Source organism: Xiphophorus couchianus, chromosome 19 (assembly GCF_001444195.1).
Source record: "Xiphophorus couchianus chromosome 19, X_couchianus-1.0, whole genome shotgun sequence".
NCBI lineage: Eukaryota > Metazoa > Chordata > Actinopteri > Cyprinodontiformes > Poeciliidae > Xiphophorus > Xiphophorus couchianus.
This window is the reverse complement of record NC_040246.1, coordinates 21,295,388-21,320,171: the sequence shown is the minus strand read 5'-3', so window position 1 is coordinate 21,320,171 and position 24,784 is coordinate 21,295,388. Positions and strand designations below refer to the sequence as shown.

The 24,784-nt window shown below is 38.3% G+C and overlaps 1 protein-coding gene and 1 pseudogene across 2 annotated transcripts; one reads left to right on the top strand and one right to left on the bottom strand.

The window, feature by feature from the left end:
* Positions 1–18,021, top strand: tonsl (tonsoku-like, DNA repair protein). Of its 2 annotated transcripts, XM_028001409.1 has the most exons (29): positions 1–127; positions 273–325; positions 410–505; positions 1,662–1,804; positions 2,139–2,322; positions 2,413–2,542; positions 3,178–3,349; positions 4,361–4,475; positions 4,550–4,701; positions 5,565–5,717; positions 6,787–6,912; positions 7,112–7,313; positions 7,401–7,456; positions 7,551–7,640; positions 7,837–7,909; positions 8,005–8,168; positions 9,841–9,964; positions 10,446–10,648; positions 10,732–11,185; positions 11,515–11,723; positions 12,151–12,257; positions 12,344–12,500; positions 13,337–13,415; positions 13,500–13,807; positions 14,034–14,205; positions 15,383–15,558; positions 15,635–15,708; positions 17,028–17,161; positions 17,679–18,021. In XM_028001409.1, exons 2-29 carry the CDS (start codon positions 301–303, stop codon positions 17,870–17,872), a joined length of 4,272 nt encoding a protein of 1,423 aa, XP_027857210.1. In that variant the 5' UTR covers positions 1–127; positions 273–300; the 3' UTR covers positions 17,873–18,021. The 2 variants fall into 2 exon arrangements, with proteins under 2 accessions (XP_027857210.1, XP_027857211.1); XM_028001410.1 differs by lacking the exon at positions 1–127 and having other exon boundaries at positions 301–325; positions 11,530–11,723; positions 17,679–17,872.
* Positions 18,022–19,012: 991 nt separating this feature from the next.
* On the bottom strand, positions 19,013–23,515 carry LOC114134703 (prosaposin-like; annotated as a pseudogene).
* Between the last annotated feature and the right edge of the window lie 1,269 nt (positions 23,516–24,784).

The window sequence follows — 24,784 nt, the reverse complement described above, 5'->3', positions numbered from 1 at the left end:
CCTTGCAGACAAAACTCCGGGTAAATTAACCATCGTTGTCATTGGTTATCGCCTTCCTGGCGGGGAACTGTGAAGCTTATTGTGCATTTTGAGCCAAATGTCGGCGATGTTTACTAAGATGATTACAGTAGGTCGTTGCTTTCTTTAATCTGACACCCAAACCGACCATGAATGTTGAACACGCAGATAAGCGGCAGTTAAAATGAGCTAAAGGTTGTTCGGTTTATCCTTTAAGAAACCAGCGCGAAGCTAAAGTTGTCATTTCCTCCCAGTTCCAGGTCTGCCGCTAGCTAAACAAAGATGAGCTCCTCTCGGGAAATTAAACGCAAGTATCTCTTTGTTTACGTGTTTTTCTTGCTAGCGTGGAAGGAAGATATTAACCTCCGCGCTGTTTCTGTTTGTGTTTCAGAGCTGCAGAGAGCAAAAAGCAAAGCTCAGGCTAACAGAAACTTGAAGGAAGAGGCTAACATCTGCAACCAGCTCGGAGAATTGCTGTCCAGGACTGGTAGGACGTGTTTTACACTTAACATTCCAATACATAGTGACAAAAACTGTTTTTAAATACATAAACACATTGTTGTGACCATTTCAGACTGCTGCATTAATTTCATGAAAAGTTTAGTGGAAGGATAAAGTGTGATGACAAAAGGTGCTCTAGCAACCTTGACTGGATTATGAAGCAGTACCTGAATAAACTTTGTATTGAGGACAATATTTATGCTTTCTTCTTATTCTTATGTAATCATATTTTCTGATAAACTGAATTTGTGCTCATGAGCTGTAAGCCAGAATCATCAAAATAAACAAACTTTTGAAACTGGTTTAATCAGACGATATTGCATAAAAGTTTAGATTGTTGAATTAAATGTTTCTTTTGTAATAACACTGAATACACATCTACTTAAAAAAAATTCTGTTTTATTTTCTACCAAATTAAAAAATTTGGTTTCCAAATGTCTGAATATTTGTTTGCACAAACATGACCAGTAAACTTATTTTGGAATTACTGAAATTAAGCAACTTTTCAAAATACTGTAATTTATTCAGTTTCACCCATGTATTAACAGGATTTTTGGTTTTCATTTTACTTATTTCATTCTACTTACTTCAAACTCTTCTGTAGCTTCTGAGCATCTTTGCAATGATGCATTTTACTTAGGGCTGCAACTAACAATTATTCTAGTTATTGATTATTCTATCAGTTATTTTGATAATTAATTGGATAAAAACATTGGCACATTTTGCAGATTTGTCATTTAGCAACTTAAGCTATTTTTACACAATATTTGAAAGAATCAAATTAGTAAATAATTCAATTACTTTTTTGAATAAGAAGTAAGAAAAAGTGCTTAAGATTTTATTCTACAGACGTTTAAACAGGTGAAGCTAAACTTGCTACGTGAGTCTGGGGAGAACATAATTACCGAAAATGAAGGTTTTTCATATAAAAAATATATACATATATATTAGCTTAATCATTTCTCTGAAGGTATTATTTTTCAGAAAATGGCCATTTTTAGAGTCTGTATGCTCCAGTTACTGATTAATCGATTACCAAATTAGTTGACAATTATATCAATAATCGATTAATTGTTTTAGCCCTTCTTGGATTCATGGTTCCTTCTTTCAGTTTGTCTTATTGGGTTTATTTTTCTCCTCAGGTGACTATGAGGGCGCCATTAGAGAACACCAACAGGAGCTGGCGCTCTCTGAAGCGCTGAATGACGTGATTGGACGGGCTGTAGCAAACCGCAAAATAGGAGAGTGCTACGCTGAGACGGGAAAAATCGAAGCCGCTTTAAAGGTTGGTTTTTTGTACAAAAAAGTCTGGCGTCATTAAGGGTTAATTAGATTAAAATTAGTTTCAATCGATTAACTGATAACGTCTGCTTAGACTTTTTTTTAGCGTTGTAGTTTAGCCGCCATTTGTTATGGAAAGATGGTCAATCCTTTTGATACAAGAGAAAAGTTTAGTTTTTAAGAAAATAGCCGCTTATCAATTCATTGCTAGTCGATTTACTCATTAATCGATAACCTGCACCCCTACATGCATCGCCTTTAACTCTGATACTGAAGTCGTACCTTAAGAGTAATGTTGAGTATCAGCATAAGGAAGTGTGAGATGTTTTGTTCTCCAGCACCAACGTTGTCACCTGGACCTGGCCCGCTCTGTCGGAGATCATGCAGAGGAGCAGAGAGCGCTGGCCACCATTGGTCGAACCTTCCTGTTCCGGTATGAATCCGACCAATCAAAAAGCAGCTTAGAGCAGGCTGAGGACGCTTTCAGGAAGAGTTTGGCTGTTGTGGATGAACGACTAGGCGGTGCGTGTCGTTTTAGTTTAGTTGATTAGTGAGTGATGTTGAGTGATTTGCTGTAAATTATGTAATAAGGCTTTTATTTTCTATTTTTAGGGACGTTGCCTGAGCGAGAAATCAGTGAGATGAAGGCTCGCCTCTTCCTCAACTTGGGTCTGGTCTGTGACCAGCTGGGGGAGCCCAAACGCTGCAGCGAGTTCATCCGGCGGAGCGTTTTCATCGCAGAGTAAGAACAAGCAGATTATTTATATGACATCAGGTGTACCATCAGAGTGATGCCAGCACATGGCGGCCATTTTGTTTACAGCTTCTGTTTATTTGAACTTTGAATTCATATCAACTCTCTGACGGAAAATTAGGAGCAGGCTAAACATTTTTTAATTGGGAGAATAAAGTTGTAATATTATGAAAATGGAGTCGTACGACAATAGAGTCGAGATAACATGAGAATAAAGTAGTAATTTTATGACAACTCAAGACATAAACAATTTAAATGAGGACTGTTGAGCATCTTTTGAAGTGATACTTCGGTTTTACAGATAATACTTAATAGAAATACTTAATCTGATATTATTTTATTGTAACTAAGCTAAAATACTTGTAGCTTTGGTCTAATTCTCTGTACAACTCAGATATGAATAAAAGCCACTTTTTGGAAAAACTTTAATAATTTCATTTTAGAAAAAAGAGCAAGAAAGTTAAATCTGCAAAAACAATAATTTTTATGAATTGATCAAATCGTAACCCGATTGAAATGTCTTATAAGTCAGGAAGTTTCGTCATTAATTTAATATTTTATGTTTCACAGATTGCCGATGTTGTGCATCATTGTTTTACTTAACATATTTTCCCCGTCTAAAGGAAGAGCCAGCTGCTGGAGGTTCTGTACCGGGCAAACTTCAACCTGGGCAACATCTACTTCCGCAACGGCGAGCCGTCCAGCGCCGTCCGCTGCCTGGAGCAGGCCAAGGAGTGCGCCCGGAAAATGAAGGACAAGTTCAGCGAGAGCGAGTGCTTCCACTGCGTCGGCAAGGTCCGAGCCAAGTTTATTATAATTTCATTATAGTTTAGTTTTATTTCGCAGCTACTTTTTTTGTCTAATTCAGTTAGTTTACTGTTTGTGATTATAAAACACAAGCTTTATCGCTTCATAGAAGCGTTTCATAACAGCTTATCATTAAATATTGACTCGTTTTTTTTGTTTTTAAGTATTTGAAATGTCACCAAACTGGCGGTATAACCTCCTGTTCTATCCACAGTTTTCACTCCATGTTGCAGTTTTTTTATTTTTAAGTAGTTATGAGGCAGGGTGGGGAAACTTGAAACTGCTCCTGTGGAAGTTACTCAGCAGGTTGTTGCTAGGCAACCAAAGTTAGGGGGAAGTTGAAACTGCTTCTTGTCCAGCAGGTTGTTGCTGGGCAACCAAAGAATGAGTGAGTTTATTCCGGCCACCAACTTTACTTAGCTAGCTGTGAGAGGTTAAACAGTTTAAGTCTTTCCTCTGCTGCCCAGAAGGCAAATTTGAGTGAATATTATATTTACTGGGTATTGAATATTCCTAGATATTATCTAAGTATTGACATATAATCTATTGATTATCTATTGATGTATAATATTTATTTATTGTCCAGACCTGTTGGGTGATGAATACTCAACAGAAGATACTATTTTCAAAAAATGAATCCACTTATTGTTGAACAAATGACTGACTCAGGCGTTTTATTCCAACTTTTGCTGTTGCCATTATTTGCTGGCTGCTTGTGTAGCTGAGGAAAAAAATCTATTTCTTATGAATTTGAAAAGCTAAGAAATTGATTCATAAACACAAAAACCAAGGATATTGTACACATAATTACAGTATTGTGCGTTGTTTTATAAATGCGCAATATTGTTCCATGTATATTATAGTGTACATGGAAACACTATACACTATAATAGTGTGTATTATAGTTTTTTCATCATTTCCTTTTTTAATAATTTCAGTTATTGGAAATGTTTCTGTTGTTTTGTTAGTTTCATTTAACTGGAATAATCTCATCAACAGGTTCAGCTTTCTCTGGGCGACTTCGTGGCAGCCCGACGATCTCTGAAGAAAGCCCTGCTTCTCGGCTCGCAGCAGCTGGCGGACAAAATGGCCGTGAAGAAAGCTTTCAAATATGGTGAGGGATCCTCTCCAGCCTTGTTTCTGGCTTAGTTTTTGTAAGACAGTTGCTTTTATTTCAATATTCTGCAGCTGATAAGGGGTGCAGGCTGGAGGAGGAGCTGTCGGAGGATCAGGGCAGCAGACCCAGCTCTCACCAGGCCGTGGAGCTGACCGAGCAGCTGGGGGATCTGTGCTGCAAACTGGGCTGCTACAGCAAAGCTCTGGACGCCTACCGGGCTCAGGTGAGACGCAAGACTGGGCCATAAGTCCATTTCAATGATCTGTTTCACTTTTGGTGAAACTAAATACTTTCATTTGTTCGTCAGATTTAACTTTTTGGAAAGTCTGTATTTTATTCCCCACCAATTCTCAAGGGCGGCCATCTTGTTTCACAGCTTCTGTTTATTTGAACTTTGAATTTAGGTCAACTTCGCGATAAAATATTAGGACCAGGCCCAAAAAGGTTTAATTTTGATTATAAAGTCATAATATTACCAAAATAAAGTCATATTAATACAACAGTCATATTATCACCATATTATAGTTGTAATAATACAAGAATAAAGTTGTATGACCGTCATATTACCAGAATAAAGTAGAAATATTGGGATAATAAAGTAGTAATTTTATGATAACTCAAACACTGAAAATAAAAAATTAAAATGAGGAATGTTGAGCATCTTCTGAAGTTATACTTTGGTGTAAATTTTTACAAATAACACTTAATGCTTAGTCAGAATACTTAATCTTTTAACAAATCAGCATCAAATTATTATCAGTAGCAGGACAACTTTTTTCTTGTAATTTTAAGACATTTTGTTTGGTAAAATTACATCTTTATTCTCATAATTAAACAAAAGTTCTCAAAGCCTGGCCCTGATAACACTCTATTGTCCAATTCACAGAAACAATGCTTGAAATAAACAACATTTTTGAAAATATTGTCAGTTTTATTTATTTCCATTTTAGCTAAAACCCCCCCGATCTGTTATAAAAAAAAAAATAGGAGATTTTATTTCTAATCCATATTGAGAAGCATCAACATTTTTGCCTGTGAACTCTCCCTGCCGACGTTCACTGCATTTTGTTTTCTGTTGCGGCTCAGCTGACGGCTGCTGAGGCTTTGGGGAAGCCGGATCGAGAGCTGGCCGTCATCCACGTCTCCCTGGCCGCGACCCACACCGACCTGAGGCAGCACCGCCAGGCCGTGGATCACTACAGGAAGGAGCTGGCGCTGCGCCGCGGCAATGCCGCCGAGGTGCTGAGGAGCAGCGCGCTGCTGCGTCTTCTGGACTTCAGTTCACTAAAAATCAAACAAATTAAATGAACAGGAGCATTAAATCACAGAACAACAATATCAGAAACAACATCATGAACCGTTTATTGAAATAATGGTCAACTAACTGGAATGTACAGGCTAGAACATTGTTAACATAACAAGACAATCAGCGGTAATTAAGTCAAAACTGTACAAAATCTATACATTTTGCATGTAACATGAAAAAAATCTCATTTTCCTGTACAAATATTTCTCCTCTAGTGGCAGTTTTAGCTTCAAATGGTTTACTTTGTGTTAAAATATAATTTTGCTATTCAGTTATTAATTGCTTTATCAAAAAATAATAAACAGATCAGTCCTACGCCGTATTGGTGTAAAGTTAAGCAGAAAGTGTTGAGCTTTTTGCATATTGATGATGGGATTTTTTTTAGCTACAGATGGACATGTTGCGTCTGTTATGGGGGAACAAAAGAGTCTAAATTTCCCAAAAAATTTCCCAAACATCTTGGAGATTTCTGAGTAAATTTTTTTGTGGGAAAAACCCTAGAAATTTTTTGTTTTATTTCAGAAATTTTCTACAAAAAACAAGGACATGTCCGAGTTTCAAAATGTGGAAATTGTGAACTTTTGCAAAATTAATCAAAATTCAGAGTTTTGCCTTGTGAATTTTCAACTTTTGGAGTTCTAGAAAAATCTAGAACAAAAGGGGTTTGTGTCAAATTTTTGAATGTTCAAATTTTAAAATTTCCTTGTATTTTCAAAGACAATTTCTGATTTATTTAGCAGAAATTTACTTCTCCCTTTATTTTTATTTTTAGTAAAACTATGCCCCTGCTACATCATCATAGTTGTTGCATTATAGACAGTACAGTTTTTATTTTCTTATCTAAAAACAAACTGTTTGTATTTTTGTTATATTTCAAATATTGCATAAAATAAGTTTAAGTGGATATATGAAAAATTCATTACAAAAGTTCATTCCGATTACTTGATTAATGGTCAGAATAATTAGTCACCAAGACAGTGTTGATTGTTTTCTGTGTTGTAGGAGTGCAGCACGTGGCTGAACATCGCCGCCGCCCAGGAGGAGAGCGGCTGCAGCTGTGAGGACGTGGAGAGCAGCTACAGCTCGGCCGTTAGCTGTGCTGAGGCGTCTGGCCAGGCCCGGCTGCAGGTGAGCTGATGAAATGGCTCCAGTAGAGCATTTTATTTAGCCTTAGAATAAATCAACAAAATGTATAAATGCATCTGTAGAAATGAGCTTAAAGTTAGTTCCCAGCATAATGTTTATTATTGCTGTAATGATGGCAGCATCAGCATCACAGGCCTCCTCTATGGGAGCTGTTGATGGAAGCCGGCTCTCATTCCTGCAGAAGCGGGCGCTGCGGCTCTGGCTGGCGTCCCGGCGGCGGCGCGGCGCGGCGGGCGATGATGCGTTGGAGGCGCGGCTGCTGCGGCTCTGCGCCACGGAGAGCTGGGAACCCGAGGGGAGTGACGGAGAGGAGGAGGAGGAAGAGGAGGAGATGGAGAACAGCGAAGCTCTGAATGACAGCGACGTGGTTCTGTCAGACTCGGGTTCGGAGGCGCTCATCAGAACCGAGAGAGAGCAATAATCAATCGATCAATCAGTTGATTAATTGATCCTGTTTGATTTTCCTGCAGACGACAATCTGGATGGTTACGACAAGATGGTGTCAGGAAGAAGGAAGACAGGAAGGGTGAGTGGCACAAAGCGGCCATTTTTAATATCTCAGTTCAGACATTTTCAGCTTTAACCTGTGACCTTTCACCCTTTGGCCCTCTGTGCTGCAGTGGAACAAGAGGAACGAGAAAGGAGAGACGTCTCTGCACAGAGCGAGCATCGATGGAGACCTGAGGCAGGTGCTCTACCTGGTGGAGCAGGTGAGCAAACTAAACGCCTTCATCTGTACGTCAGTCGTTTGTTCATTTGTTCATTCATTCGTTGTTTCATTCATTCATGCTTTCTATTTTTTCGTTTTCCTCCCTTCTATTCTTCCATTTTCTTTCCTTCCTTCTTGTTTTTAAACATTTGAAGTTAAAACGAGGAGTTTTTTTGTCTGACCTGTTTGTGTTTCAGGGTCACCCGGTAAATCCCAGGGATTACTGCGGCTGGACGCCGCTGCACGAGGCCTGCAACCACGGTCACCATGGTAACCTGCTGTTTTTGTGTTTTATTCATTTATTTTTATTTTTGTGGAAAATTATCTGCTGTGTTCATGTCGTTCCTGTTTTGTTTTTTCCCCAGACGTCGTAGCCGTGCTTCTGGACCGCGGCGCTAACATCAACGACCCCGGCGGCCCGCTCTGTGAGGGCGTGACCCCGCTGCACGACGCACTCACGTGCGGAAATTTCAAAGTGGCTCGGCTGCTGGTGGAGCGAGGCGCCTCCGTCACGATTCGAAACGCAAAGGTTTGCGTTTTCTTTTTCTTTCATGATGTGGAAAAAACTCTGAATTCACCCCAGAACCAAACAGGCCAAAGGTCACAGCTCTGAGTAGTTTATAGAATAATAAAAACGCAGCTGCAGACGTAATAAAAGCAGATTCAGGGTGTTTACAGCAACGTGTTGGGGTGGGGCACCTGCAGGAAGTAGAAAAGGATCCATTGATTTCATCGTTTTACTTTCCGGTTTGGGGAAAGTAAATTAAAGTTTGAAGAGTTTTTTTCAGGCGTTTTTCTCTTCTTATTGCCTTAAAGAGGCGCCCTCCTTTCTTTATTACTTCCTTTCTTTCTTTCCTTCCTCTTCTTTACTATTCCTCTTTTTTCTTTAGTCATTTTTCTTGCTGTTTTTTCCTCTTTTTTGTTATTTTGCCCTTTTTTTTCTTTCCTGTATTTTACTCATTGTCTTTCTTTTTTACTCCCGTTTTCTTTCTGTTTTTTGTTCCTTCCTTTATTTGTTTTCTCTCTTTAGTTTTTTTCTTTTCCTGTTTTCTTATTCATTTTTTTCTTTCCTTTTCTTTATTTTTTTCTTTTTCTCTTTCATTTTATTTCTCTCTTTTTCGTTGCCTTTCATTTTTTAGATCACATGGTCTAATCCTGCACCCTGTAGAAATATTTTCTATAAATTATTTTCTATTTGAAAGTAATGCAACTCTGCGAAGTTGGTTTTATTTCAGACTCGATGTTTGTGGTTTTCACACTTATCTGGTTTTTCTTACCAGTTTTCCAGATGATGTCACGATGCGTAGGCCTGTCACAATGAACAATAAATCAATTAATCGCATGATAAATTAAAATTGCTCAATAATTTTCATTTGCATGATGATGTGAGTTATGACAACATTTTAAAGTATAATTAAGTTCAGTTTAATATTGAGTCCCAGTTTTGGAGGCAGCCATTTTGGAGCATGATGCTGCCACCACCAGCAGAATTATTAATGCTCAGCAACAAAACTCTGAAGCCTTCACTGCACCGACATACTACTACTTTTTTTTAGCTTTATGTTGTAAAGTTTTCTACGGCTGAAGTGATTAATTGGTTTAATCATGATTAATCGATTATTAAATTAATCGTAAATGGATTTGATAATCGATATACAGTCAGAGCATTACTAAAGCCTAACCAGTACAATATATATATAGATATATTTTCCATTTAACATGGAAAACACTTTCTTTCTGTAAATATGATTCAAATTCTCTAAAAGAAAATTCCTATTAAGCCTCTTTCACTATCTCAAACAACCAGCAGACCAGCCTTACACTGTATAGATGTTAAGTCAAGCAGAAAAAGGGCCTATTCAAGTATTTATTTATCTGCAGATGCATCCTTTGCTACACATAATCAAACGATTCCTTAAGGAATGCTGACATTGCCTAAAATGCAATGAAAAGTTTTTTTCTTCCTTATTTACAAATAATTTAATATTATATAAAAAAGGCTTAAATAAAAAACAACTGCCGAACGTACACCTTTTTTTATCCGTCAGAATAATCCATTTGTAAAATATTAATTGATTGTAGCCCTAGAGTTTTCCTTAACTAACTGTTTTGCAACACTTTGTGTGATTTTAACGGAACGAAATGTGGGAACCAGTCAGGATATTTTCTTCTCATGAGTTTAGTTATTTCCGTTCCTTCAGGGTGAGACTCCGATGGACACGCTGCGTCTCTGGCAGAGGACGTACAGGAGGGAGCTGGACGAGGAGACCAGGCAGGAATGTCTCTGCACGGAGAAACTGCTGAGGAAGGCGGCCGCAGGAGGAGGTGAACCGTTACCTAGCAACCCCGGCGGAACTCTGCCCGTTACCTAGCAACCCAATCTGGGCTCCAGCACGTTTGATTACCGCAGTATGAGCTGTGTAATGGCTGCTGGGAAAGACAAGTGTTTTGTTGACTTATCATTCTGAAACCATTTGCTGCATTCTTGTTGGTTGTGCAGAAGCTTCCACTTCTGCTTTTCAAAGATGTATGGTTGTGTAATTGCTCATCTGTTTGCAGCCATTTTCACGTGCGAGGGTAAATGTTGAGTTGGGGGCGTGGCCAGCAGCAGATTATTTGGATTTAAAGTGACAAGCGGCCCTAAAACAACTGAAAACAGGCAGAAATAACCAGATTAAAATCTCATAATCCAAGAACGATTTTGTAATGAACATACTTTGTTTCACCCATAGACCTATTCTAAGGTCACCTTTAAAACAACACCCTGCTAAAAACTTTTAATTTCCTCAATTTCTTTCCCACACAGTTCCTGCTGCTCCGGCTGCAGCCAAGCCGTTTGATGCCCTGCAGGACAGCCAGCTGTTTGATGCAGAGAACTCAGAGCCCCTCCTGGCCACCGGAGGGCGCTCTTCGACAAACCAGGACAGATCCAGCCCCAGGCAGCGGCCGAGCAGCGGCACATCGAAGCGACACAGAGCCAGAGGGACCGAGTGCTCTGTTTTATATGGGGTAATGTTTGCAAAGACAACATTAGAGATGTTTTTGTTTGTGAAATAGAGAAAAGTAAACCGGAGTCTGTCTGTGTGGTTCAGACGTCCAGCAGCAGCTCAGACGGCAGCGACTCCGACAGCCCGGTCAGTCCTCTCCGTCCCGTCCGTCCCAGACACGCCATCCCAGCCGCTCCGAGTCAGAAGGAGAATCCCTCAACCCAGGAGCCGCTCAGGACCGAAAGCACCAGGGAGGCCCCCGCGCCGTGCGTTTTCCAACGAGACGAGTACCACAGCGCCATCCGCAGCTTGGGCAGCGCCAAAACTCTTCGTCAGGCTCTTTCGCAGCCGCAGGTCTCCAGCTCGCCGACCGTTTCGTCCGCTCTGGTTCCGGAGGAGGAGTATCTGGCGGACGCCTGGTTGGAGGATGATCTGGGTAAGATGCAGCCGAAGAAGAAGAGACGGCTTCGAATGGATTTTAACGAGCCGAGACGGGAGGAAGTGGCTTCCTCATCGACTAGAAGTCATAATCATCTGAGCTCAGAGTCGTCCTGCAGAGGTAGCCGCTTAGATTTCACTTCTTAATCCGAGTTTTTTCCCAGTTTCACTTTCCTTCTGCTCAAAGGCTGCAGCTATTATTTTAGTTATTGATTAATCGACTATTTTGACGATTAATGGATACATCTTGTTAAAAACTGGTGCATTCTGCAGACTTTTCATTTAAGTCTTGTTTATATGAGATTAGAATTACATTAACAACATGCAAATAAACAATTTAATTGCTTTTTAAATAAATCTATAAGAAAGTGCAACTAAAGTGCAAAAAATAAATTTTTCAGTAATCAATTTTTTGTGATGAATCACGATTAATTGTTTGATCCCTATCAGGCTCTCTTCCTCTAGGCGCTGTATCGAGCTCGTCCAGCAGGGGGCTCTCTCAGAGGAAGAACGGCTTGCTGAAGCCTCACCAGGTCAAGATGACTCAGATGCCAGGGATGGTGAGGCTGGGCACACGAGAGGTCAGCAGGTCAAACAGCCCCTCAGTTACAGACGACGAAGACGTGAGGCCCGAAGCTCCTCCACTGGTGACCTTTCAGGTGAGACGCCAGACACTAACTTCAGCTAAATGCTGTTTATTTATACAGCACTGATGCTTAAACTTAAATTTTAAGTTTCTTCCTTAGTGAGGTGTCCAGTCAACTGTTGCTTTTCTCCCCCCAAAAAACTGCCATAAAGAAGTTTAACTGTATTATTTCTTGTGGATTTTTTTCTTTTTAGTGGATTAAAACATGATTCAAGATGGTGGCTTTGGTGCTTCACTGAAGTCAGTTTTTTTGGCGAATGAAACTTTTTCTGACTTTATATTCTGGGTTGGAAAGTCTCTATGTTTGATTCATTTGTGTTTTCAAAGTGTCTTTAAAATGACATTTGCTGTGAACTAATGCAAAGACTGTAAATAAATCGTTCCTGATGTCACATTGAAGGTAAATTTCAGTCTCTTCCTGGTTTCTTTGTATATTTTAGCCTCCAGCTCCTTGTTCTGCTGCTCCCATGCCAGCATCACTGCCTCCACCAATCAGGATGAGGGTCAAAGTGCAAGAAGATGTCTTCCTCATCCCAGTTCCACAGAGGTTCGTGTTGCAGAAGCCCTGGTTTCAGATCGGGAGGGTTTTGGGTGATTTTTCCCAGTTAAACCATCATGCTGGGTTTTTTGCAGCGAGGCGGACTCCTGCACCGTGTCGTGGCTTTGTGAGCAGGCGGCTCAGCGCTACTACCAGAAATGTGGCCTCCTGCCACGCCTCTCGCTGCAGAAGGAAGGAGCGCTGCTCTCTCCACAGGACCTGCTGCTGGCTCTGCTGCAAACCAACGAGGAGGTGAGGGATAAATAAAGGAGATTAATCGATCAACTCTAGATAAACTGATTAATCGATAACTTGCATCCATAATCCTTTCTCCAGCTGAACAAAAACAAAACTGAAGTCATAATCTTTGGACCTAAACAGGAATGATCTAGAGTCAATGCACAGCTACAGTTATTACAACTAAAAACCAGAGGTCAGACCCGGAGGTGATGGACTGTGACCTGAACCTTCAGAGCCACATAAAGACAGTCACAAAGTCGGCCTTCTGTCAGCTGAAGAACATTTCCAGAGTTAGAGGACTAATGTCTCAGCCAGATCTAGAGAAGTTCATCCATGCCTTTATCTTCAGTCGTATCGATTATTGCAGCAGCGTCTTCACAGCCTGCCTAAAAAAAATCAGTCATTCAGCTGCAGCTGATCCAGAAAGCTGCTGCTGGAGTTCTGACTAAAACCAGGAAGATAGAGCCACCACTGAGTTCTACAGTCCTTCCACTGACTTAGCACCACAGTACATTAAAGATCTGCTGTTGTTGCATCCAGAACCAGAGGACCTCTCAGGTTCTCTGGTTCTGGTTCAGGTCCGTATCCCCAGAACCAAACATGGAGAAGCAGCATTCAGCTGCTATGCACCACAAATCTGCACCACTTCCTGAAAACTGCAAAACAGCCGAAACACGGAGTGTCTTTAAATCTAGACTATAACTCAGCTGTTCAGAGTTGCTTTTGAGACAATAAATGAAACGACGGCAAAATGTAACATTCAGTTGTCGACTGTGTGTTTGTTTGATTGATTGATTGATTGATTGATTGATTGATTGATTGATTGATTGATTGATTGATTGATGCAGGTTTTGGCTAAAGTTTGCTCCTGGGATCTCCCTCCTCTTCCTGATCGCTATAAGAAGGCTTGTCAGAGTCTGGCAGTGGGTGAGCAACATGGACCGTAACGCAACGAGTTTTCTGGTTCTTATTTCCTTTATTTGCTGTAACCAAGCGTGTCTCCGCCTCCAGACGAGGACAGACGCGTCTCCCAGCTGTGCGAGGTCCAGGACGGCGGCCAGTCCGTGTCGCTGTGCGGCCTCAGTTTGGCCCCCGCCTCCCTCAACCCTCTGCTGCGCGCCCTCAAGCTCCAGGCCAGCCTCACCGAGCTCCGCCTCCCTGGGAACCGTCTCCATGACAACCTCCTTCCGGAACTGGTCGCCACGACGATCACCATGCCCCACCTCCGGGTGCTGGACGTTTCGGCCAATGGCATAACGAGGGAGGGGCTGGAGAAGGTTGTGGAGGCGCTGAAGGGACAGAGTCACCCTGCATACGCGGTAAACCGCTTCCAGTTTCACACTCCTCCCACTTTTCTCATTTCTAGTCGCATTATAACCACAACTTTTAGAGTGAAGCACCAAGTACACTGCAAAAACTAAATCTTACCAAGTATTGTTGGTCTAGTTTCTGCTGCAAATATCTCACTGCACCTAACAGTTCTGTGAGGCTTATTTCTGTTAATTTGACATTTCTGTCATGATTTTGTCTGGTTTGACTCTGTAGAACCTGGAGGAGCTCGATCTGAGCCTCAACCCGCTTGGAGACGGTGTGTCCGAGTCTCTGTCCTGCCTGCTGTCCAGCTGTCCTCTGCTGTCCAGGTTGTCTCTGCAGGCCTGTCGGCTCACGGCCCGCTTCCTTCAGCAGCACCGCCTGCTGCTGGCCGCCGCGCTGACGGGTAGGCTGATGTAGTTCTGCACTGCTAGGAGCCACTTTAGTGTCTAAAAGTCGACATTTCAGGCCATTCTGCCGACACAAAGCTGTAAAACAGCTGCATTGTCTTCTTTATAACATAAACATCCCCTTTAAAAGACCAATATTACAGTGAACCCACATTTTTTGCTACGGTTACGTTTCAAAAAGAACCCGTCATAGGCGAAATCCGCGAAGTAATAACCTTTATTTTTTTACAATTATTATACAATGAAATACTCCATAACACATTGAAACCAAAGAACAAAACCTTTTTAAAGGCCCAAACATTTGTTTAACAAATAAAAGTACTGTATAAACTTTTTTTTTTTTTACAAATAACTACTGTACTGTAAAATAATAATTTTAATCATCAATACGAACTGAAGGCTTCAAATTGCGGAGATCAGTGCCGCCCCACCGCGACCCGAGTTATTGGATTAGAACGGGAGAAAATAAAAAATGATTATGAAAAAAAAAAAAACAAAGTACAGTAGGACAAATAGTGACTCTCGTGTATTTCACTGCTCTTCTGACTGAGCCGCTGCAGCCTGACTGCGCTCTGTAGCGGTTTTTCTTCTAAAGCCCGCGGTGCAGGTGGGTTTCTTAGAGAGAAGAACATAGTTATCGGTAGATGTTGTCGCTCTTTTTTCTTCTGGGCAAAAAGATTCTTGAAATTGGCAAGCTGTTTTACGTACGTGTACATATTAAACCGCAACGTTATTGACACACAGGTAGAGAAGAAGCTGAGAGACTGTTTAGCCAATCAGAATGCAGAACACAATGCACGATGAAATCCGTGAAGCAGCGAGACCGAGAAAGGTGAAACGCGATATAGCGAGGGTTCACTGTACTGTTAAATCAACTTTTATTGATTTTATAGAATTTTTGGTTTTTGTTGTCATAGTTGGAACATTTAGATTTTTGCACTCATTGGGTTTCCGTAGTTCAGAGTGATGTCATCATGCCCAGGTCAGCCATCTTGTTTTACAGTTTTTATTTGAATTCAGATCAACTCTACGACAAAGTATTAGCAAACAGCTAATGCAACAGTCATGATTTATAAAGATGTAATAATATAACTTTTTTATTTTATTTGGAAAGAAAGTGAGGGGAAAAAATTATCAAAATGGCTGTTTAACTAAAATCCCTTCATGCCCCAGGACTGGGCCACCTGAAATCAGTGTCTCTGTCCCACAATGCACTGGGCTCCACTGGCTTTGAGCTGGTTCTGAAGACTCTGCCCCTGCAGACGCTCACTCATCTGGACCTGGCCGCCATCCGCAGGGGTCCAGCTGATCACCTGGCTCTGGAACACCTGGCCAAACTCCTGTCCCAGGTACGAACACACTCAGGTTGGGACGTTATGGCCGTTTCTGTACTATGAAACCAGTAAAACCAGTATGTTTTTACAGGGCGAGTGTCCTTTGATCCACCTGAGTCTGGCAGGAAATGGACTGATGGACGGCAGCGTCGCCATCTTGGCCAGGTTTGTGAGTGAATGAAGCTCTCCCATGTAGGGCTGGATGATAAATCAGTATCGCAGTAGAGATCGATATCAGTCGGTAATACATCTGATGGAAACTGAACTCCGATCCGGAACCGCACAGCATTCTGGGAAATGAAGGCAGAGGAAAGGCTAGAGCTGCTAAACGTCTCACAGCTAGCTTAGCAAAGCTACTGGAATCAACTAACTCACTTGGTCTATGGTTACCTAGCAACAACCTGCTGAGTAACTGGAGCAGAAGCAGTTTCAAGTTTTCCCACAATGCCTCATAACTGCTTAAAATGAAAACAGGAATAAATGTAAGGTTGCATGAGATCCGATTTATTCTCTCCTAAATTACAATTCATCTTATTTTATTTTTCCCTTTTTATCACATTTATTAACCCAGAAATGTCTATAATTATGGTGTGAATTAAAAATAAAAGGGAACAAATCTAGAGTCCAACCTTACTGTTGTTCTGCTTCACAAAAAAGTGTTTCCAACTCATTTCTTTGAAGAACTTGAACATTATGTGCAAAACTAAGAATCTCGTTTTTGACATAAAAGGAAATTTAAAAAGCTTTAGAGTTTAATTCAACATCAAAATGTTCCACATAAAATAACAGCAAAAAGTAAAAGTTTGGTACACTTCCATCATAATGAGGACCTTTGGTTACTTTTATTTCCTTCCTCTGTTACAGGCAACTCTATGGAACAACATTAGAGCCACTGAAAGAATTCTGACTTTTTTTCTTAGAATTGTGACATTTTCAGAATTCTCAGGGTTTTTCTTCCTGGATTTATGTTTTTTAATTTTGTTTCTTATAATTCAGACTTTTTTTATTAGAATTTTGTTTTTTTTTCTCAAAATTTTGACCTTTTACTTTATTTCATTCTATATTTTCTTAGAACTCACTTTTTTCTTAAATTCTGACTCTTTTTTTATTCTGACTTTAATCTTTTGAGATTACAATTCCTAACTGTTTTTGTTCTTCAGCGGCGCTGATCCTTTTCCATTTAACTCGATTGCAGTAAATAGTGTTTTTGTGCTTACTTTAATTTTCTCGCAGCACCTTTAACTCTCGATTCTGCTGATTTATGGAAACTTTAAGAAGTTAGCACATGTGGCTAGCTGCAACTAGCTAGCTTCCTAACAGCGGGTATGGGAGCTGCACAGGCCAAAACACGACAGACTCCTGTTTATCCTTTTCTTATCGCAGATATCAGCTAATTCTGTGAAATTCTGCGTTTCCTTTTTGTTTATTAAATTCAGTTTGCATATAAATGTGACATCATCGGCTCTGTTTCTGTTTTCCGTCAGGTGTCTGCCTTCATGTCCAACCCTGAGGAGTCTGGACCTGTCAGGAAACCCGTCCGTTTCCTGGTCGGGCCTCCACAGCATCCTGACATCCGTCCGAGAGGCTTCTCGACCTCTGACCCTTCTCAACCTGCAAGGTAGACATCAGCCTGTAGTTCTTTTTACACATATTAGTAAATATCCAATTAATCGTCAGAATAATTGATTAGTAGATTAATAATAAGCTGCAGCCTCACTGCTGTGTGCAGTTTTAGTTTCTGGAGCTGGTTGTGGTCGAAGCTCTGCAGCTGCATGTCACATAATCACACAAATTACACAAACCAGACGCACATAAAGGGTTTAAAGAGCAGCTGATGAGCAATAAAGTGTTTTTCTGGCAGATAAAACCTTTGGTTCTTGTGGCAACGTTGAACTGATTTATTGCAGCTTTAGTGACTGAAACATCAGTTGACTTGTTCATATTCTGTTCAAATTTATTTCATTTGTATTGTTTTATCTCCGAAATATGGTGCTGGGAAAGTTTGAAAAGTGATTTGAAAGAGGCGACTCCATTCCTCTACGTTTATTAACATTTTGATATTTTTGTTATATAATATTTGGGTTTAATTGTATATTTTGTTAATTCTGTGATTAATTAATCATACTGTCCATCAGGTTGTCAGGTTTCTGGTCCTTGGAGCAGCGAAGAGCTGGACGGTTTGTCCGAACTGGTGCAGGATCTCCGGCTTTGCTCCCAAGGTTTGAACAAGCTGGACAGAGACGCGCTGAGGCACAGCTGGGGACTCCAAGATGGAGGCTGTGTGAACCGAAACGCCCAGTTTCTGCTTTCTGCAGCAGCGTCATCATGAGGAGGCGCGTTTCACTGAAAACGGACGATCCTTAGAGCCAGCTGTGGTGTCGACTGTAAATATTTGTGTTAAGTATTGTTTTGTTTGTTCCTTATACACTAAATAATGGAAACTTAAATTAAAAAGCAATAAAAATCCATTTATTTCCAGTTGTCTGCATTTTTAATTCCGTGAGTATTTATGGGTCTGTATTTTTGTATGTATGTGATATCAAATTTTTTATGAAATAGAACAGCCAAAGCCTATTTTAAGGATAATGTTGGAGAAAATATTTAAAACTGTCTTAGCTAATCATCTCCGATCAAATGAAACAGTTATAAATATTGAGTCTGGTGGAGAGGATTCTTAAGGTTGACCGAAATGTTCTCGATTTTAAAATATTATTTGTACAATCATATTACATACACATATTACACAGTCAACTCTAGAACAGAACCAGCAACAGTGGGCATTACTAACTAAAACCTCGCTAACCCGAAGCTCTAATCACGGACATTATTTTTGCTTACAAGAGCTTCATTTAAAAAAATGGTTTCGCTAACACTGACGTTCTACGCCAACACAATATAGTGAAAGCTAATGCTAATGTGCTAACTTAAAATCATATCAGCACCGATTTAATTTTTACATAATTTGCCTGCGCTACAATACAGATGCTGTAATGTTTATATCTCTTTCTCTACTGTACGTCTTTTTCTCTTTGAAATGTTTCTTTGAAAGTTTTTGAGGAAAAGCGAGAACGTGAGGAGAGGAAACGGAAGTGCTTCGTAAACAATTTTCACCACCTTCAAAATAAAAGCATGCACATAAATCGCTAACTGCTTGAAGAATTCATAACGGTCTATAACCAAAACTTCAACACAGATGTCAAACTTTATTCAACTTATTAAAGTTTATATAACACCCATCTGTATTAGCTCCTTATTTTGGGAGAAGCCGAGTGGGCTAAGTGTTTTCAAAGTTAGCAAGGTGTTATGCTAAACATTAGCTCTGCTATTAGCGCATTATTAGTGGAAGCCTTTTTCAGGTTGAGCTTCTTTAACTTGCTGGTTCTGAACAGATCTGCAGAATAAGTTCTAGACTGAATATTTCTCTTTGTTGACTCAGTGAGAAATGGACACAATGTCAAACTGTCAACTTTATTTGCTCAAGGAAAAAAGTTTTTAGCGGAAGATATGCTTTAGTTAAAGGAAGCTAAGAAAAGCTAATTATTTCAGTTGCATCAAGATACATCATGTTTCTCTGGTCGTCAGTTGACTTCACTGATCTTGATGCGTCGCGATTCTTGTTTGTTTGGATAGAAGATAATTTCCAGATCCTTTGGCCTGAAGAGAAAAAACAAACAAAAATGAACAGATTAAAGTGATGCAGTGAAAAAACTGTAATCTGCTAATCTGCGGCGACTCACTTGCAAACTTTTTTTTTTTATTTTTTTTTTTACTTTATTTATTGTAATAAACAACAATACAAATGTACTGTGAACAAATCTCAGGAAGATAATAACAATAATTTACCAGGGGAGCATAACATAAAGCAAGAAGATAAGAAAACGACAATAAATATAAATATGTATAAAGGAAATAGCACAAATTGTGATATGTTTGCCAGATGTCACAGTGCATTAATATAAAAGATAATCCAAAATTCCAAGTTGATTACAAGCCCGTATTGTTGATTCTGCTTTTTGATTAGTGGAGGAATGAATTGTTGATAAATAATGTTTAAGTTCGATCAAAAAAACTAAAAAATTTGGTTTTTTCTTCAAAAATTTGCATTTATGTAGGTGAAATTTAGCCTTAATAATTAGTAAATTGATAAGGAGACTCTTTACATTCATTCCTCCATTTTGTTGAAATCCAAATAAGACATTTTCCCAATATAAGTGAAAACCTGCTGAAATTTTGGAATCAACAAAGTTACAAAAATATTGCCAAAATAATTTAGAATGAGGCACAACCAGAACCGATGAGTGACCGATTCTGGGCAAACGACACAGAAGGAACAGTTCACATCAATGTTAGAACTGAATTTCTTTAAATAGACTAACGGGGTAGATTCGCTGAATGAGTTTAAAAGAAACTTCCTTTATCTTGTTAGAGAGAAGGAAGTGATCAGGGAGCAGCCAGATAAATTTCCAAGACACAGTAATATGAAAGCGATTCCAATAATGAACAACCACATCAGTAGATCAGATCAGGGATCTGATCGACTTATTATTGTTACAAGGAAAAGGATTCAAACAAATTTTGCCAACAGGAGAATGTATGGGAGATAAAAAGGGAGAGTAATCAAGGATTCTCGGCTTCTGCCGAAATAACATACAGATCTTTGTAGAAACGGCACCAAAAACATTGGCATATTCTCCAGGAGAGACAGGAAAACTGAACTTACAGAGAAATTCTTCATAAGTCAACAACAGACCATCACTGTTGAACAATTGGTCAACCAAAACAATGTTATTATTAAACCAAGAATCAAAAAATATAGTTTTCCTCTTATATAGAATGTCCTTATTATTCCAAATAAAGTATCGGTGAGGAGAGAAGTTATGCTTGTAGATGAGTAACCATGATAAAAGAGCCTGCCGATGAAAGTTAGAGAGTTTAATTGGTAGTTTCGTTATATCAAAATTACAAATTAGAAAGAACTTTAGACCACCAAATTTGGAAAAAATATGAAAAGGTATAATATTCCAGAAAGATGCTGGAGAATTAAAAAAATTATGGATCCAATTTATTTTAAAAATATTATTTAAGATAGAGAAAGATAAGCAGTTAAGCCCTCAGTTTTCATATGAATTTATTAGAGTAGATTTTTTTATATAGTGAGTCTTATTTTTCCATATGAAGTTGAATAGCAGTTTGTCAATTTCCTTCTCATTTTTATTGTCCATGTCTAATGACTGTGCAGCATAAATTAGTCTGGAGAGGCCTTCAGCCTTTGTAAGCAGAATACGGCCACGCAAAGAAAGATCTCTAACTAACCATTGATTAAGTCTTTTTTTAGTCTTTTGAATTAGCGGGTCGAAGTTTAGGGAGCTTCTTTTTATTTGATCCTTCGTGATGTTTATACCTAAATAAATAACCTCATTCTTAACTGGTATAGCTTCAATTGAGGCTATAGAACAGTCCTTAATGGCCATTATCTCACATTTTTTAAGGTTAAGAGAAAGACCTGAAGCTTTGGAGAAAGTACCAATCTCCTTAATAGCTAAAGAGATTTGGCTCTGGTCTTTTAAAAATAAAGTAGTGTCATCTGCCAGTTGTGTTAAAGTAACCACTCTATCAGCAACAGTGATCCCTTTTACAGGACCAGTTTTAATATGATCGGCCAGAAGTTGAGCCACTAAAAGGAACTAATATGGGGAGACGGGACAGCCTTGTCTGATTCCTCTGCAGAGGTTGAATCTAGGAGAGGAGCCGTTTCTTAATTTGATGGAGCTGTTGCTGTTTTGATATAAGGTTTTAACAACAGAAGTAAAGAATTTCCCAAACCCAAATTTATTTAGACTCTGAAAAATAAACTCATGTTCGACGTATCAAAAGCCTTATAAAAGTCTAGAAATAAAATTAAACCATTATCACAAACAAGATCAGGATAATCTAAAATATCCAAAACAAACCTTATATTATTTGTGATATGCCTATTTTTCATAAAACCGGATTGAGTTTCATCGATAATTGAATGAAGGACAGATTTTGACTCACTTGCAAACTCCAACGTTGACGCAAATCGTTCTGACATCATCAGTCGTCGTCAGCTCCTCAATCAGGACTGCAAGGTTTGCGTCCACAAATTTACGGCACTGTGATTTTAGTAATCCAATGCCATCGCAGACAGATCTCAGTTTTGCTTTAATGGCCTGGAAAAACACAAATAGATGAGTTTTTTTTTCTCTCCATGCGTCTCTGATGGGACTTTTTGCTGCATGCAGCCATTTTGAACTTTTACCTCCGCAGTGGAGTTTGATCCAAGTTTTTTTTTTCAACTTGTTCAAAGCCCATTTGCATCCCCAGCACATCCCTGGAAGCTAAAAGCAAGAGTTTGAAAAATAAAAGTTTAGAAAAAAATCTACATTTATTTCACCTCACGCAGAATTAATCCAAGTTTTCATTTGAATTGAATTAAACCAATGTAAATGTATAACTAAACGAGGCTGGGTAGTAACTAGTCACATTAACTCACATTTACTTGAGTAACTTTTTGGAAAAGTTACTCTTAGAGTAAAATGTCTGGGTACTCTACCCACTGTGAGTAACTTCACTGAATCAAGAAGAAGTTTGTTTTAATCAAAATTCACCAGAAACACAGACCTGCAGTTTTAGCTAAAGTTTCATATTAAAAATAATTTGATTTTTTTTTTTTTGTCTGATTTTATCTTTTTGGAATTATATTATTCATATAAAATTATTTTCAGTTAGTTATTAAAATACCAAAAAATCCATAAACTAAAATTTATATTTTAGTTCATATGATGATCTAACTTTTAAATAATATAAAGTTTTTGACTTTTGAAATTCATAAAATTTCTACGTGGACAATTTTTGACTTTTTTTCTTGAAATGTCTGATATGAAAGTAAAACAGTTTTTTTTTTCCAAGAAAGTTTTAGAGATTAATCTAAAAATTGTCTTGTTTTATTTTTAGAAGATTTCTTAAATAAATTAAAAAAATTTTTTTTTTAATTTCCAGCAAATTTTTAACTTTTGAAACTAAAATATTTCCTTGTTTTTTTCTAGATAATTTCTGAGATTATTCTCAAATTTCCTGAGTTTATTCTAGCAATATGCTCAACTTTTCAAACCTAAAAAAATTCTTGTTTTTTCTATTAAATTTCCAAGATTAATCTAAAAAAATTGAGTGTTTTCAAGCAAATTTCTGACTTTTCTGACTCAATAATTTTCCTCTTTTTTATAGTATTTTGGCAGAAATTTGCTCATTTCTTTCTATCTGCCCTGAGACGCCGTTGTAAATATGACATATTTGCTTAGATTGTGGTGGAAAAATGTTAACAGATTAGCAAAGTCATAATATGTTACATGGTAATAAAAATATCCACTAAAATGGAACTAAAATCAGAAAGTATTTTGCAGCGTTTATGTTAAACAAAAGTAATAATTATTGAAGAGTAAATAAACGTGAGAAAAAAAATGCTTACATATTTTTGTAGCATTCTGTGGCGTTTTTAGCCAGAAATTTTCACTATTTATCTTATTATTAACTTTTTTTCTGGTTTAACAAAAAATTGCCTGTTTCAGTTGCATATATATTTTTAAATCCTTTATTATAGATACAATGGAAATTGGGAAAAATAACTACCAGAATAATTTTAACCAATTTTTAAAAATCATTACCCCTTGTACGTCTACATCAGGTTCTCCCAGCTCAACATCATCGATCCTGATCTTTAGGCTTCTTCCCTGGACCATCCAGACTGTGGAGAGATTAAACAGTTTCATTAATCCAAACCTAATTTAATGCAAAATTTGAAAGAAAATGCGTACTTGAACATGCCAGAACGATGCACAGGAGGAATGAGCGGTTCTCCATTGCTGACCGTCAGCTGAAACCTCTGGAGCAAAGTCTCTCCCCAGTATTTATGTCTGATGAAGGTGAAGGAGGTGGATGTGAAATGCAAACCGTCATTAGCAGCAGACATCCACCATGCTAACACCTCCTCCCTCTTCTTTAGAGGTGTTAGGCTGGTGGTCTTCTTTATTGTTTTAGTCACTGCTGTGAAAGGAAATGAGGGCGTTGGTCTAACCGTCATTTTTTATTCACTTATTATTACTCACTATATTCATTTCTAAGCTCAATAAGTCATTTAATAGACAAATATTTAAAATAAACTCTGTAAAATAACATTACTGTTGGAAAATGTATCCTCGGTACACAAAGGAGCATTAACACAGATCCTTCCTATCTGGCCACAAACAGTTTTACTCCATTCAAATAACATTTCTGCTGGTATTTAAACATCTCTGTTACACAGTTTTTCTTTTACATATATTGTAACTATGCTATTGTTAATTAACATATTTACACTGCAAAAACACAAAATCTTACCAAATATTTTCAGTCTAGTTTCTATTACAAATATTTTATTACGCTTGAAATGAGACAAAACTAACTTACTAGTAACATTTTAGCAAAATATAGGAGTTTGTTTAAAGTGAATAATTCCTGAATATTAATGAAAAAGTACTGGTTCTATTGGCAGATTATTTAACTTATAACATGAGAAAAATGTCTTGTTATGAATTAAATAATGTGCCAATAGAACTAGCACTTTATTATCAACATTAAGGAATTGTATACTTAAAACAAGCCTCTATATCTTGTTGAAAAGATGGATGGTTGTAAGTTAATTTTGTCTTATTTCAAGTGTACTAAGATATTTGTACTAGAAACTACAGAACAAATATTTGGCAAGATGTCGTGATTTTGCAGAAAGATTAAAAGAAGAAAACAATGGAATTTCAATATTAATTGAAGAAGCTTTGTTGGAGACTCGCTGTATGAAAAGAAGCAAAATGTGAAGTTTCCAAATAGACAAAATTTTGGTGAGAATGTTGGTTAACATCCAGTTGGGTGAATGAGTCATCTCAGACATTTTATGGTGTCTGATGAAGGTGAAGGAAGGAATGTGTCCTTTCCTCTTTTTATGTTATTTTGTTAGAAACTGTGGAGTACTCACTTTTAATGTGTCCTTTCCTCTTTTTATGTTATTTTGTTAGAAACTGTGGAGTACTCACTTTTAATGTGTCCTTTCCTCTTTTTATTTTATTTTGTTAGAAACTGTGGAGTACTCACTTTTAATGTGTCCTTTCCTCTTTTTATGTTATTTTGTTAGAAACTGTGGAGTACTCACTTTTAATGTGTCCTTTCCTCTTTTTATGTTATTTTGTTAGAA

Excerpts from the sequence above, each read along its gene's own strand:
- tonsl (XM_028001409.1), top strand. The coding sequence starts at position 301 with ATGAGCTCCTCTCGGGAAATTAAAC. Across the intron at positions 7,457-7,550 it reads GAAGAAGGAAGACAGGAAGG|TGGAACAAGAGGAACGAGAA; the intron begins GTGAGTGGCACA and ends TCTGTGCTGCAG. Across the intron at positions 9,965-10,445 it reads GAAGGCGGCCGCAGGAGGAG|TTCCTGCTGCTCCGGCTGCA; the intron begins GTGAACCGTTAC and ends TTTCCCACACAG.